This window comes from Hemibagrus wyckioides, linkage group LG02 (assembly GCF_019097595.1).
Source record: "Hemibagrus wyckioides isolate EC202008001 linkage group LG02, SWU_Hwy_1.0, whole genome shotgun sequence".
Classification (NCBI taxonomy): Eukaryota; Metazoa; Chordata; class Actinopteri; order Siluriformes; family Bagridae; genus Hemibagrus; species Hemibagrus wyckioides.
This window is the reverse complement of record NC_080711.1, coordinates 20,005,737-20,019,242: the sequence shown is the minus strand read 5'-3', so window position 1 is coordinate 20,019,242 and position 13,506 is coordinate 20,005,737. Positions and strand designations below refer to the sequence as shown.

The following is a 13,506-nucleotide window of genomic DNA, read 5'->3' as shown; positions in this document are numbered from 1 at the left end:
AAATGATAGTGAATGCTGCCTAAACGCCTCATCGAGTTTGGTGATGAGACACACAGGTTTGGCATTCACAAACCCAGGTAGGATGAAAGCATATTAATTAATCCATAGGCCATATATTTAATGACCATTAATCCATATATTTTCTGGCCCGTTATCTATTGACCAAACAAAGTTGCTGACCCCTGACCTACAGTGAACAGAACAGTACAATGAAAACTAGCATATTGGATCTCATGTAAATTTTCATGTAGCAGTCACTCTAACTGATTTTTATGCTACAGTCTTCTGAATAGAGATGTAGTCTGGAGCCTGTCAGGTGACCTCAGCAACTAATCCAGAACCAAGATCTCCTGCATCATCCCATTGGTATGCTTCCTCCACTGCAGCTCCTCCAAGACAAATGCTTTAAAACACACTCTCTCTAATCTTCTAGCACTGCTCAGCTGGCCCTATCATCTCTTAACTTAATTAAGACATGCATCGAGGTTTCTTCTCTGTCCTGGCACTTAGGTGGTGGAACAAACTTTTATTATAACTAGAGCTATTTTATAATAATAATTGTTTTTTAATTGTATGAACTAGACAGAAACTGGCCTTTTACAACAATCATAGGTTTTAATATTTGTTTCGATAAACATACCCCTAAATGAGCTACTGAAGTAAAACCATCATTATTAAAAAAACCACAAGAAGTCTTATTCAATTCACACCCTTTTCCCCTCGTAAATAGTACTTGCATGGGTTCCTATGAGCTGTGAAACAATATTGTAAAATGTATTAAAACAAAATGTTAAACAATAAACACACAAGTAATAAACATATGATTAGTAAGCCTAAAAACCAACAGTCCTAATAGCATATGTAAGAAGAGTACTGTAGACTGTATAAAGGACATGTTCCTTTCTTTGCTTATAAGCTGAATTTTCCAAATGAACACTTTCGGAAGAGTACTTTTTGTAACGTGAAGAGTTTAGAGCTCTTCAGTATAATCATTGGCATAATGTATCATTTGTTTCAGTGCATTCAGCAGGAGGACATCGATGTCGTCGTTTGTTTTGGTCTCCTCGTGGTAGTTCTTCACAGGAAAGATACAGGTCATTGGGACTGACAGAATGTTACTGCATTCCTTCATCTGCACATATATGAAATGGTCAGAAATTCAGCATAACCCACTGATTAATATTAATAGCTGCCTAAAGAGAGATGTGTGTTGCACATTCAGCAATAGAAGACTAACCTTCTCCTTAATTTTCTTGCTCTTGTAGACATTTCTCAGTTTCTCCTTGACCAGAGGACAGATTTCGTCAATCTTGGTCATGACAATAACTTGAGAGATTCCTGCCATTTAAAAAAAGTATACTGATATTCACATTTGTTGTCTTTTTGTTGATAATTTAACGAATTACACTTCAGTACTCTTCAGTCCCCTAAAAGGACCAGTACTATAATGCCTAATAATTCCTAACATCCGAATAAATACTAAAATAAAATAACTGCTTTATAACAAATGTTAGAATTCATGCCTAGTGTCTTTACCAGACGAGCAGACTTTTTAAGTAGAGGGCTAGACCTTTTAAGAAACATCCCAACAAACCAATCTCAGTGTTTAAATGAATGTGTATAATACCCAGAATGCACTGTGAACATGTGGCAGTTTCAATAATAAGGAATTGCTCTAAACGGTGAGTCAGTTAACAAATGTAACAACTGAAATTATTTATACTAACTTATATGAAATCAAGAGATTAATTCTTAATTAATAGATATTTGTCGTAACTGATAACATCTATTATATAACGTGCCAACATAACAGAAAATAAAGCTGTTATTTTTTCTAAAAAAAACTTCTGTATCAACTTTGTACACCGACCAGGCATAACATTATGACTAATATTGTGGTGGTCCCCCTTTTGCTGCCAAAACAGCCCTGACCCATCAAGGCATGGACTCCACTAGATCCCTGAAGGTGTCCTGTGATATCTGGCACCAAGATGTTAGCAGCAAATTATTTAACTCTTGTAAGTTGCTAGGTGTGGCCTCCATTGATCGGACTTGTTTGTCCAGCACATCCCACGGATACTGGATTGGATTGAGATGGGAGAAATTTGGAGGCAAACTCGTAATTGTGCTCATCAAACCATTCCTGAACCATTTTTGCTTTGTGGCACAGCGCATTATCCTGCTGAAAGATGCCACAGCCATCAGGGAATACCGTTTCCGTTAAAGGGTGTACATGGTCTAAATAATGCTTAGATAGATGGTACGTGTCAAAGTAGACCCAAGGATTGCCAGAAGAACATTGCCCCTAACCCTTCACTTCACCTGTCAGTGCTCCTAATGTTATGCCTGATCGGTGTTTATGAGTACTCATTATATTTGAATTAATGTGCATATGTGATTTCTAAAATAACTTACTTGGATCCCTGTATTAAGGTCACTTTTAGATAAGAGAGAAATTTCAGCTCATAATCAAAATAAGTGTTACTACAGTGTCTTAAATGACTGTTAAATGAATGGCTGTTTACTGTATATGCAATAGTAGTGTGATCAGATCTATTTACCAAGTTTTGCAGCTGCTTTAAAGCTTTGTTTGATTTTGTCAACAATCTCTGCATCCAGCTGAGAAATGGTGTTTCCATCTACAGCACAGACCAGACAGTGTGTTTTTCCGTCCAGTGAAGGTTTGCTAATGTAGCCTGTGTCATCAGTACTCATGCAACTGTGCTGATTAAACTGTAAACAGAGCAGAAACCATAAGGTAGATAATGAGAAAAAAGTGCATGATCATTGTTATTTCGCAACATCTGGCCATGTTACCAGAGACTTAATCATCGTTTTCAATTCAGGATCACATTTTAATCTTGCTGTTGTGTTTTAAGGAGACATTTCATAATATTTTGCAAATATTGTTTGAGAAAATATCATTTTAAAGAAAAAGGTTGAACTAGAAGACAAGAAATGGTTAGAAAATATTGTAATAAGAAATATATTGTAATCCATTAAATATATTAATGACATTAGTTAAGACTTTTTTAAAGGCTAAATGAAAAGTCAACGGGACCAATAAAATTTTCTAGCTTTTTAAAAGCGGATTTTGAAGAAATCTAAGACTTTTATCTTTGTACAGAAAAACAGATGTTGTACCGATTACTTATGGTCGAATAACTAGTTTGTTATGAGGTTTACTACATGGGAGAATAAGGCTGATGGTATAGTTTTTATTAAGCTATTTTTGTTCAATTATCATTCATTTAGAAATAGCAATACATTCTAATATCATTATGGAGGATTAAAATTAATTTGCTTTTACCTTATATCCATCAGGCAAATGGCCAAGCAATGCATTATTCAAATCGTGTACGTCAACTCCTTTTTTGCTACCCTTTTCCACACCCATCATATCGAAGAACATAAACGATAAAGTTCCAGACTCTCCGTTTTTGATTTTGTAGCCTTTGTACTAAAGTGAAAAATACATAAAAACATGTACAATTTGTAAACACAATTCAGTGATTTTGACTACATACTGGTTAAAAACATTTTAAAAACATATTAAATATGTCTTTTAATAAATGAAATAGTAATGATAGCTTTGTTATTCCCTTATTGCACCTTTGCTGCTTTCCTTTCCTATTTAAAAATAAAGTTAAGACCATCTTAGTTTTTCATTTTTTTTGTTTGTGATGTAAAGGTAATATAATGAATAATACTCACTATTTCGGTGCAACTGATTTCTGTTGATGTTGCCATGATTGCTTTGTTCGTAATTCTGTTTTGAAACACACTATTGACTGAATTCACAAAGCTGGATTTTCCAGCCCCAACGGGTCCTGTCATCAGAAATCGGAGATGCTTGATGTCTGGATTGGAGAGGGCAAGTTCTTTCACCTCCTCTACTATCTCAGTTTTGCTGCTGAATTGCACATGACAATAGATTAAATAAACATTAATGGCCTTGTAAATTTATAGCTGTTAAGAGGAGTGATAAACAAGGTAATGTTAAATCTTCTCAGGACAATTACCACTTGACAGCAGAAACTTCTTTACCTACAATCTACAGTACCATACACTTCCTGGGCTTGCAATATATATGCACTTCTAAACTCAACCTTTTGTGGACTTTCAGCTGCAATCAGAACTCAACAGTAACTCAAGCCTGCACTGGGTTTTCTCCATTTGAGTTATATGAATGCAAGCCTCACTACGTTCTAGATTTTGACCAGGTAAATTGGGAGGATAGAAAAATTATTGAAAAAATTACAATCAATTATGGTGTTGACCTGAGAGCTCATTGTTCCACACATTGAGGAATTTTTCACTGGGGACTTTACAACAGATACAATAACATAAATCCCAACTGTATAATAAGGGCACTCAGCTATGGGAATTTACACTGGGAAATAAATTGCTCATTTCGCTACCCATGTCCAGCTATAAATTACTCGCCAAGTGGCAAGGGCCCTTCAAGGTCACACGGCAAGTCGACTATTAGATCAGGAAAAAGGATAATATACCACCTTAATCTCCAGAAACTGTGGGCTTTGGCTACAGTTGTTCAAGAGAAGGAAAAGCTGGGACTGGAGTTAAATTTATACTTACTCCCATTTTATTTCTCTCCATGGATCATCAAACTCTTTTAAAAAAAAGTAGAAATGAAAGCAGAAATTAAGCTTTTGCGCATTAATAAATTAATTAACCTTTGTATATAGTGTATTCTAATTTTAAATGAATATTTTACATGTAAAACTTTATAGTATCTTAAAATGCAACATACTCAGATATCCAAATTTAATTTTATATACATTACGTGTATTGTTTATAATCTACTTCGGATAATACTACTTATAGCAAGATTTGTAATGTATTTATAAATCTAACGAGTCAAGTAGGAGACAACAGAAAGGAAAACTTACGGACAACAATGTCTTTATCCGCTGAACAAAATATGAAATGTGAAAGAGAATATGAAAGCATAATAATAACAATAATAATAATAATAATAATAATAATAATAATAATAATAATAATAGGAGGAGGAGGATTTCAGTATAAGAGAATTAATGTCTTGACATTGAGGTTAGAAGAAAACTTCTAACAACCATTTTTGTTGGTAAATAAAACTACACTGGGTTCCACATATAACCTAGTTCCCAGAGAAGGGAACAAGACACTGCATCATGGCTTGACACTATGGAAATGCTTCACTGAGGAAGTTAGTCTGAAGTTCTGTGTGCACACATGGCAATTTAATGGGACTAGATGAGGCGATACTTCCAGTAGAATGAGCCTTAATGCCTAGAGGTGAAGACATGTGGCAGTCCCAGTGCTTGACGACCCGATTGCCTTTATTGTCGCCGCCAAAGCAGACTAGCAGAGCAGAGGACTTACACCTCATGCTTGAGCGATATACATAAGTGCTGAGACCCCAAACAGGGTACAATAGGTGCAGCCTCTCCTGCTGCACTGACTCATGGGGTGGAGGACAGCTGGCCATGGTGGGCACCTTGGGAACGTATCCTGACCTGGGATGCAAAATAGCCTTGACCTTACCTGGAGCAAATGCCAGGCAGGAGGGGGTGGCTGACAGGGCCTGTAAGATCCCCACTCTCTTGGGGATCTTGGAGATGTCAAGGCTAAGAGGAGAGCCATCTTTAGGGTCAGAAATTTCTCAGACTCTGATTCCATAGGCTCAAAGTGGGGCTTCTAGCAGCTCCTCTAGGACAACAGAGAGGTCCCAAGAGGAGAGACATGGTCTACAGGAGGGTTCCTAGCACTGCACTGAAATTAAGAGCCCAAAAGGGTGCCTTCCAAGGAAGGCCCCTAAAACTGGTACGTGGTTCACAGCTATAGCTGCCACATACACTTTTAAAGTGAAGGGCGTTAAGCCCTAAGAGAGGCGGAATCTCCCATGTAGTCCCATTTAGGAGGGAAATCAGGTTCACAAACCGGACCCGAGCAGGCCAGCAGGGAGCCACAAACAAAAGGCAAACTCGGTCCAGGTGTACTCTGATGCACCTGGTTGATGTCTGGCGGCCATATCTTTCAACTGGGCTAAGATAAATATATATATATATATAAATTATATATAAATTATACATAAATATATATAACTGAGTACACGGATGCCCTCAAGATGCAGAGGAGCCAGAGCATTCATGCACTTTGTGAAAGTGTGTGGAGACAAAGCTAGGCCAAAAGGGAGAACACTTTATTGGTATGCTTTGTATAAAGTGAACCTTTATCCAGTGTTCTGGAAAATTGAAAATTATGAAATGAAATATGAAAATTCGTGTCTTTCAGCTCTATCATCACAAACCAGTCTTTGGATCTGATTCGAAATACAATAAGTTTGAGCGTTAGCATCTTGAACCTGTATGACTTCAGTGTACGGTTCAGAGCATGCAGATCTAAAATTGGACTCAATTCCCCATGCTTCTTGGGTATTAAAAATACAGATTGTAAAATGCTGAGTCTCTGTAAATAAAGGGAATTGTTGTGAGTGACTAGAGTTCCTGCTGGAGGAACAAAACCTGCCCTGTGCCTACAACAGTGGGGACAGACCTTGAAAGGGGGGAGGACGGGAGGCAAATTGGATTCTGTACCCTTTCTCTATGGTGCTTAGAACCCACTGAGACACATTCAGCAGAAGTTTCCACGTTGGTCCGACAGAGGCACAAGCCTCAATATGTCACTTCCATACCTGGGGCCCTGAAGCAGTGTACTGGTAGGGGCAACCACAAGGAGCGGAGCTAAGGAAACAGCGGGAGCCACAGTAGACACAACTGCCCCTTGAAACACCATCAGTGGTGGGGAAGACAGTGCTGTCAATGGAAACCTGCTGGGGGTCCCTGTCCCCAAGAGAGGGGTGACAGGCCAGCTTAACCCCAGAGTCACGGCTTCTTGGAGCCCTAAACCTTGGGCTTCAGGTGTCCTTGTTATGTGAAGTTTGGTAAGTAGTTAAATCACTCTTAAATAAATAAATGTGTAAATTCCTGGTTTAATTCCTAGAACACGGGTTTTCTTTCACATCTAAAGGCCTGTGACCAGCTTGCTTGGGCCATCAAGAGTCAATTTAAGTAAAAAAAAAAAAAAAGAAACAGAAAAGAAATAGAATGCAAACTTTTACATTGTAGGGACTTTATATGTAATGAAGTCCTAAAAAATGACATTTTAATAAAAGTGGTAGTTACTTATTAACCAAGGCTAATCAAATTTTAATAAAACTCAAATGCTATTATAAAACCTCTTACCTTTAGCATTGGGCTGTGGCTGCTTACTGAATAAAGCTAAGAAGAAAAGTTCCAGTTTGCATATGTTTGACATGTGATTAGCTAGATTAGCTGAGAAGAAAAATGGACCATAGCAAAAAGAAATAGAACTTACATTTCCAGAAGGAAGTCATGTTATCAGTTAGCTGTCTCCAAAAGACTGATGATACTTTGCAGAATCTGAAATAAAGTTTTCAATAATTACTAAAAGGACTGCAACAGCTTCAGTAGTAGTTACTGACAAAATCTGTTAATGCTTGCCTTCTTGATTCTCACATGCAAAGCACAAGCAAGACCCTCCTGGAACAAGCTTCAAATCTGTTTATAATATGTTATGTACCAGACATTAAGAGTTCCTATTATGCCAAAAAAAACCCTGTATCTTCCAGCAAAAACTGGTGTTCTGGCACACGATATACAATCAAAATGTAGGGTTTAACAGCTGCAACTTGATGGTGATAGGATATAAAACTGGCATAATAGTATATGAACACAATTCAAATTTAGAGAAACTTTGATAAGTTGAATTCAATCATAAAAATCATTATAGCTAAAAAATATAAAAATGTAAAGTGTGTATAAGTCATTTCTTTCTTTGGTAGATTTCCTGTGTACTGCCAAGTGTGTTCATCACCACACCCTGGGATTGTTAAGATATTTGTGTCCTTGATGTTTGATTTTGCGATAATCTAACTGTCGTTTGAATGTCGTTGAACACGTCACGGTCAGATGCTTTTCTGAGGTCTGTTTTCCCGCCCATGGAATGTCATTTGACGCAAATGTCAAATACAAAACTCTGACATGACTGAATGATTTATTAATAGTAGCACCTTTTCACATTCAAAGAAATAAAATCAAAATACACACACACATTACATTTTAATTACCTCGATTCACATTCTGTAGCTACAGTGTTTGTGAAATTAAATACTGGCACAAAAACAGGCAAAATAATAGGATGTTCTTTTTCACTTCTTATGTTCTATCCCTGAGTTAAAAAGCAGTGGCATAGATGTTATCTGGAAACCTGTTGCAGACCTTTTGCCGATAGACATGACGCACTTGGTTCATTTGATAAGAGATCCTAGAAATAAAAAAGTTACCCTCTGCCAATTCTCTGAGGTAAAGAATTCCGTCATTACCACATCATTAAATTTTGGTGGAGGACATTTTTTCTTCTGTTTATTTTTAAATAATGGAAGTTATTTAGATAGTGCAAATAAATAAGGTATCTACTGCTATATACAATTTAAATCCTCACATTTATTCACATTTAAGACAACAAATCTGAATTCTGAATCTGAAATCTATATTCACTTTGTATAGTTCTGTATAATACAGTTGTTTACATTTTACATTTTTATATAGTTCTGTATAATACAGAATAATACAGTTGTTTACATTTTACATATCTTACATTTCTTCTATGTATATTCTATATTTTATATACATATTCTGTATACACAGATACCTACCCTACCTTACTTTATTTATATTTTTATTTTATTTATATTATATTATATTTTTATTTACCTACTGTGAATTGTAGTTTTTTATATTTTATAATTGTAGTTTTTTTTATATTTTATATTATGTATTTTATATTTTACATTTTATCCCTGTCTTTTCTGTCCTTTCTTTTCCTTTTCAAGGGTCAAAGCAAATAGTCATGTAAGCATTTCACTGCATATCACACTGTGACCGTTTTTGTATGTGACCAATAAAATTTGAATGTCGTCTGTAGTCTGTAAATATGCCTCAAGGTGTGGCCTTGCAGATAAACCTCATGGGTTAAATTCTTTAAAAAATGATTGGCAAAAGTCTAAATATAAAAACAAGAAATGATAATTAAGGATAATTAAACATTTATGCTTTGGATATAATTGGAAAACAATTGAAAGCACAAAATTATATATATATATATATATATATATATATATATATATATATATATATATATATATATATATATATTTTTTTTTTTTTTTTTTTTTTTTTTTTTTATATATATATATTAAAATATAGCCCCCCTAAAACGGCCTAGCGATGCCCATGGATGTCACTGACCACAATTTTAAAACTCTGGGCAAGAAAATTCAACCTAGATGTGCATTTTAAAATTTAGAGTTGTGATGATCAATTTTTTGCGGCAATATGATTCAAGAGAAAGTATACCCGGAAATCTGGCAAAGTAACAAAGTAAAATTCAATATAAAACAACTAATCTTCCTGAACCTACCTTTAAACAAAGATATCACTATGTTGGTTCACTGCTGAGGTCTTTTGTGCTGTAGATGTTACCGTTTATTAGCAATAAGTGCAAAAGTGAAAGTAGTTCTATGCAACCGCTTTCTCTTATCAGTCTTATCTCTTATCCTATAAAACTTGTTTGACATACATTTTCTTTCTTTCTTTTTTTTTTAGAAACTTTGTGGCCAGAGAGCCATAAAGAACAACAGGACCAATAAATAAATAAAGAAATAATAAAAAATAAAAACTAAGATACAATGACTTACCTTCACCACAATACCATCACTTTTAATAAGCTGCAAATTAAATTAGGAACATCAGTTTGGGAATGGTAGATAAACCATTTATAGCATAAATAAGTACATTTTGGAATTTATTTATTAACATTATATAGAAACAACCTAGGCAAAACGTTCCGTTTCTAAATGCAATCATTTCATCCAGCATTACGACACACTTTTCTTACATACTTCTTACGTACATACACAGTACGACATGTAGTGAAATGCTTTTTTATGTCAGAAAGAATTATAGAATAAAGAAATTTAAAGTGAATAGACATAAAAATTTAGGGATATAGATAAAATAAAGATTTGAAGAAAATTAACAACTAACTTTAAACTTTAAATTAACAGTTTAAAAACTAACATAGTAATAGAAATATTAAAAATATGATAAATTACTGATAATTATAAATGTGTGCGTATGTATATAAGAAAATATGATATATACGTAATAGATATAAAAGACTAGAATATCTGGTTATAACAGGAATCTCAGGGGGTAAAGTGACGGTGCAGAAACAAAGTGTGACCTGTGCAGAGTAGTGCAACAATCTGCTGAGGTAGAATGACGTGTGAGGAAGTCCAGAAAAAAAGTCCAGAAAGTCCAGGTTCTAGGTATTCTAGTTGAGGGCCCGAATGGCCTGCGGAAAGAAGCTCCTCTTCATTCTCTCTGTGTTTGCCTTCGAGGAGCGGAAACGTTTCCCTGACCGCAACAGAGAGAAGAGTACATTGTTGGGATGGCTGAGGTCCTTCATTATCTTCCTAACCACTGCTTCCTGTATATAGTGTGTAATATTTTAGTGAAGGAGAGGCAGACAGCAGGGTAACATTTAGCTCCTTTTTAAAATAAACTATATCATATGTGAGTTTATACTGCCACCAATCTACTATAACAGCAATAACATATTCCATCTAATACATTCCTCTCCCCTTAAACTGTTTCCTTCTACTTGGAGAACACAAATATTCCAAAAACAAACAAACATACATACAGTTTCCTTGCATGAAACTAAAATTAGCTATGTGCCATCCACTCTTATTTAACAAAGACACTGAACAACAGAGTAAGAAGGTTTTTTTTTTTTTTTCAACACACATAGTCCTTCAAATATTTCGGCTTCGACACCGATCTCAGTGACCGTCTTGTAGGCACAGTTGACTGTTCTGACTGCCCTGGTGTGCCTATAGGCAGAGTGTCAGAAAGTAAAGGTTTTTAGAGGGCTTTGCCATGTCCTGAGTGTTTCCTTCTGGAACATAGCTGCGTGTCTGTGCAGGATGTTGCCATCTCCTAGCATGACCTTGCAGGAGACAGGACCTGTTTTCTTAGTAATGACCCCAGGGATCCACTTAGGTCCATGACTGAAGTTCCTGGTGATTACTGCGGCTCCCTCCTGGAAACTTCTCCCTGAAACTTGCTTGTCATGATTTTTCTTTTGGATGCTTTGTTTCCGTTCCACCTTTACTCTACGGTCTGGATGAATGAGGTCTAATGTAGATCTTAACTTTCTTCCTTGCAACATCTCAGCAGGTGACAACCCAGTGGTAGACTGTGGTGTAATGCGGTAACTAAACAGTACTCTTGACACCTTAGTGGTAAGGCTTCCGACACCTGCCTTTTTCATCATTGACTTGAATGTTTGGACTGCACGCTCAGTACAGCCATTGGAAGAAGCATGACAAGGAGCAGAGGTGATGTGTTCGAAACCATTTTTCTGCATGAATTCTTTGAATTCTGTACTCACAAAACACGAGCTGTTATAAGACTCTATTGTCTCTGGTATTCCTTGACTGCTAAAACTCTTCCTTAGACATTCAATCGTGATGGTTGAAGTTGAGTCTGTTACAGGATAATCCCAGGATATGTTCCTTTTTAAAATAAACTACACTGAACAAAATTATAAACGCAACACTTTTGTTTTTGCCCCCATTTTTCATGAGCTGAACGCAAAGATCTAAGACGTTTTCTATGTACACAAAAGGCCTATTTCTCTCAAATATTGTTCACAATTCTGTCTAAATGTGTGTTAGTGAGCACTTCTCCTTTGCTGAGATAATCCATCCACCTCACAGGTGTGGCATATCAAGATGCTGATTAGACAGCATGATTATTGCACAGGTGTGTCTTAGGCTGGCCACAATAAAAGGCCACTCTAAAATGTGCAGTTTTATCACACAGCACAATGCCACAGATGTTTTGAGGGAGTGTGCAATTGGCATGATGACTGCAGGAATGTTCACCAGAGCTGTTGCCCGTGAATTGAATGTTCATTTCTCTACCATAAGCCGTCTCCAAAGGCGTTTCAGAGAACTTGGCAGTACATCCAACCGGCCTCACAACCGCAGACCATGTGTAACCACATCAGCCCAGGACCTCCACATCCAGCATCTTCACCTCCAAGATCGTCTGAGACCAGCCACCCGGACAGCTGCTGCAATAATCAGTTTGCATAACCAAAGAATTTCTGCACAAACTGTCAGAAACCATCTCAGGGAAGCTCAGCTGCATGCTCATCGTCCTTATCGGGGTCTCGACCTGACTGCAGTTCGTCGTTGTAACTGACTTGAGTGGGCAAATGCTCACATTCGATGGCGTCTGGCACTTTGGAGAGGTGTTCTCTTCACGGATGAATCCCGGTCTTCACTGTACAGGGCAGATGGCAGACAGTGTGTATGGCGTCGTGTGGGTGAGCGGTTTGCTGACGTTGTGGATCGAGTGGCCCATGGTGGCGGTGGGATTATGGTATGGGCAGGCGTATGTTATGGACAACGAACACAGGTACATTTTATTGATGGCATTTTGAATGCACAGAAATACTGTGACGAGATCCTGAGGCCCATTGTTGTGCCATTCATCCACGACCATCACCTCATGTTGCAGCATGATAATGCATGGCCCCATGTTGCAAGGATCTGTACACAATTCCTGGAAGCTGAAAACATCCCAGTTCTTGCATGGCCAGCAAACTGACCAGACATGTCACCCATTGAGCCTGTCTGGGATGCTCTGGCTCGGCGTATATGACAGTGTGTTCTAGTTCCTGCCAATATCCAGCAACTTTGCACAGCCTTTGAAGAGGAGTGGACCAACATTCCACAGGCCGCAATCAACAACCTGATCAACTCTATGCGAAGGAGATGTGCTGCACTGCATGAGGCAAATGGTGGTCACACCAGATACTGACTAGTTTTCGGACCCCCCCAACACAGTTAAACTGCACATTTTAGAGTGGTCTTTTATTGTGGCCAGCCTAAGACACACCTGTGCAATAATCATGCTGTCTAATCAGCGTCTTGATATGCCACACCTGTGAGGTGGATGGATTATCTCAGCAAAGGAGAAGTGCTCACTAACACCGATTTAGACAGATTTGTGAACAATATTTGAGAGAAATAGGCCTTTTGTGTACATAGAAAAAGTCTTAGATCTTTGAGTTCAGCTCATGAAAAATGGGGGCAAAAACAAAAGTGTTGCGTTTATAATTTTGTTCAGTGTATATCATATGTGAGTTTATATTGCCACCGAGGGGACCAATCTACTATAACATATTCCATCTACTACAAGTGAACACCTAGATATCGGAAACTGTCCACTCTCTCTACTGGGGTCCCATTGATAGTGAGGGGCTGGTGATTCCTCTCCTGCTTTGTGCTGATCATTTCTAACATTATTACTCTGCCATACAATATTTATTTATTTAATGTTT

At 37.2% G+C, this 13,506-nt stretch overlaps 1 protein-coding gene across 4 annotated transcripts in view; it reads right to left on the bottom strand.

The window, feature by feature from the left end:
- Positions 1 to 438: 438 nt before the first annotated feature.
- Positions 439 to 13,506, bottom strand: part of LOC131370613 (interferon-induced protein 44-like) — a 14,459-nt gene continuing 1,391 nt past the window's right edge. The window contains exons 2-12 of one of the 4 annotated variants that reach the window (XM_058418002.1): positions 10,333 to 10,505; positions 9,785 to 9,814; positions 7,384 to 7,448; positions 7,251 to 7,286; positions 4,914 to 4,934; positions 4,600 to 4,633; positions 3,715 to 3,913; positions 3,311 to 3,460; positions 2,562 to 2,733; positions 1,238 to 1,338; positions 439 to 1,132 (exon numbers count right to left, since the gene is read on the bottom strand). In XM_058418002.1, the coding sequence (XP_058273985.1) occupies positions 971 to 1,132; positions 1,238 to 1,338; positions 2,562 to 2,733; positions 3,311 to 3,460; positions 3,715 to 3,913; positions 4,600 to 4,633; positions 4,914 to 4,934; positions 7,251 to 7,286; positions 7,384 to 7,402 (894 nt within the window). In that variant the 5' untranslated portion in view covers positions 7,403 to 7,448; positions 9,785 to 9,814; positions 10,333 to 10,505 and the 3' untranslated portion in view covers positions 439 to 970. Of the gene's footprint in view, positions 1,133 to 1,237; positions 1,339 to 2,561; positions 2,734 to 3,310; positions 3,461 to 3,714; positions 3,914 to 4,599; positions 4,634 to 4,913; positions 4,935 to 7,250; positions 7,287 to 7,383; positions 7,449 to 9,507; positions 9,600 to 9,784; positions 9,815 to 10,332; positions 11,655 to 13,506 lie in introns of those variants that run through there. The other 3 variants (XM_058417993.1, XM_058417985.1, XM_058418007.1) reach the window with 3 other exon arrangements.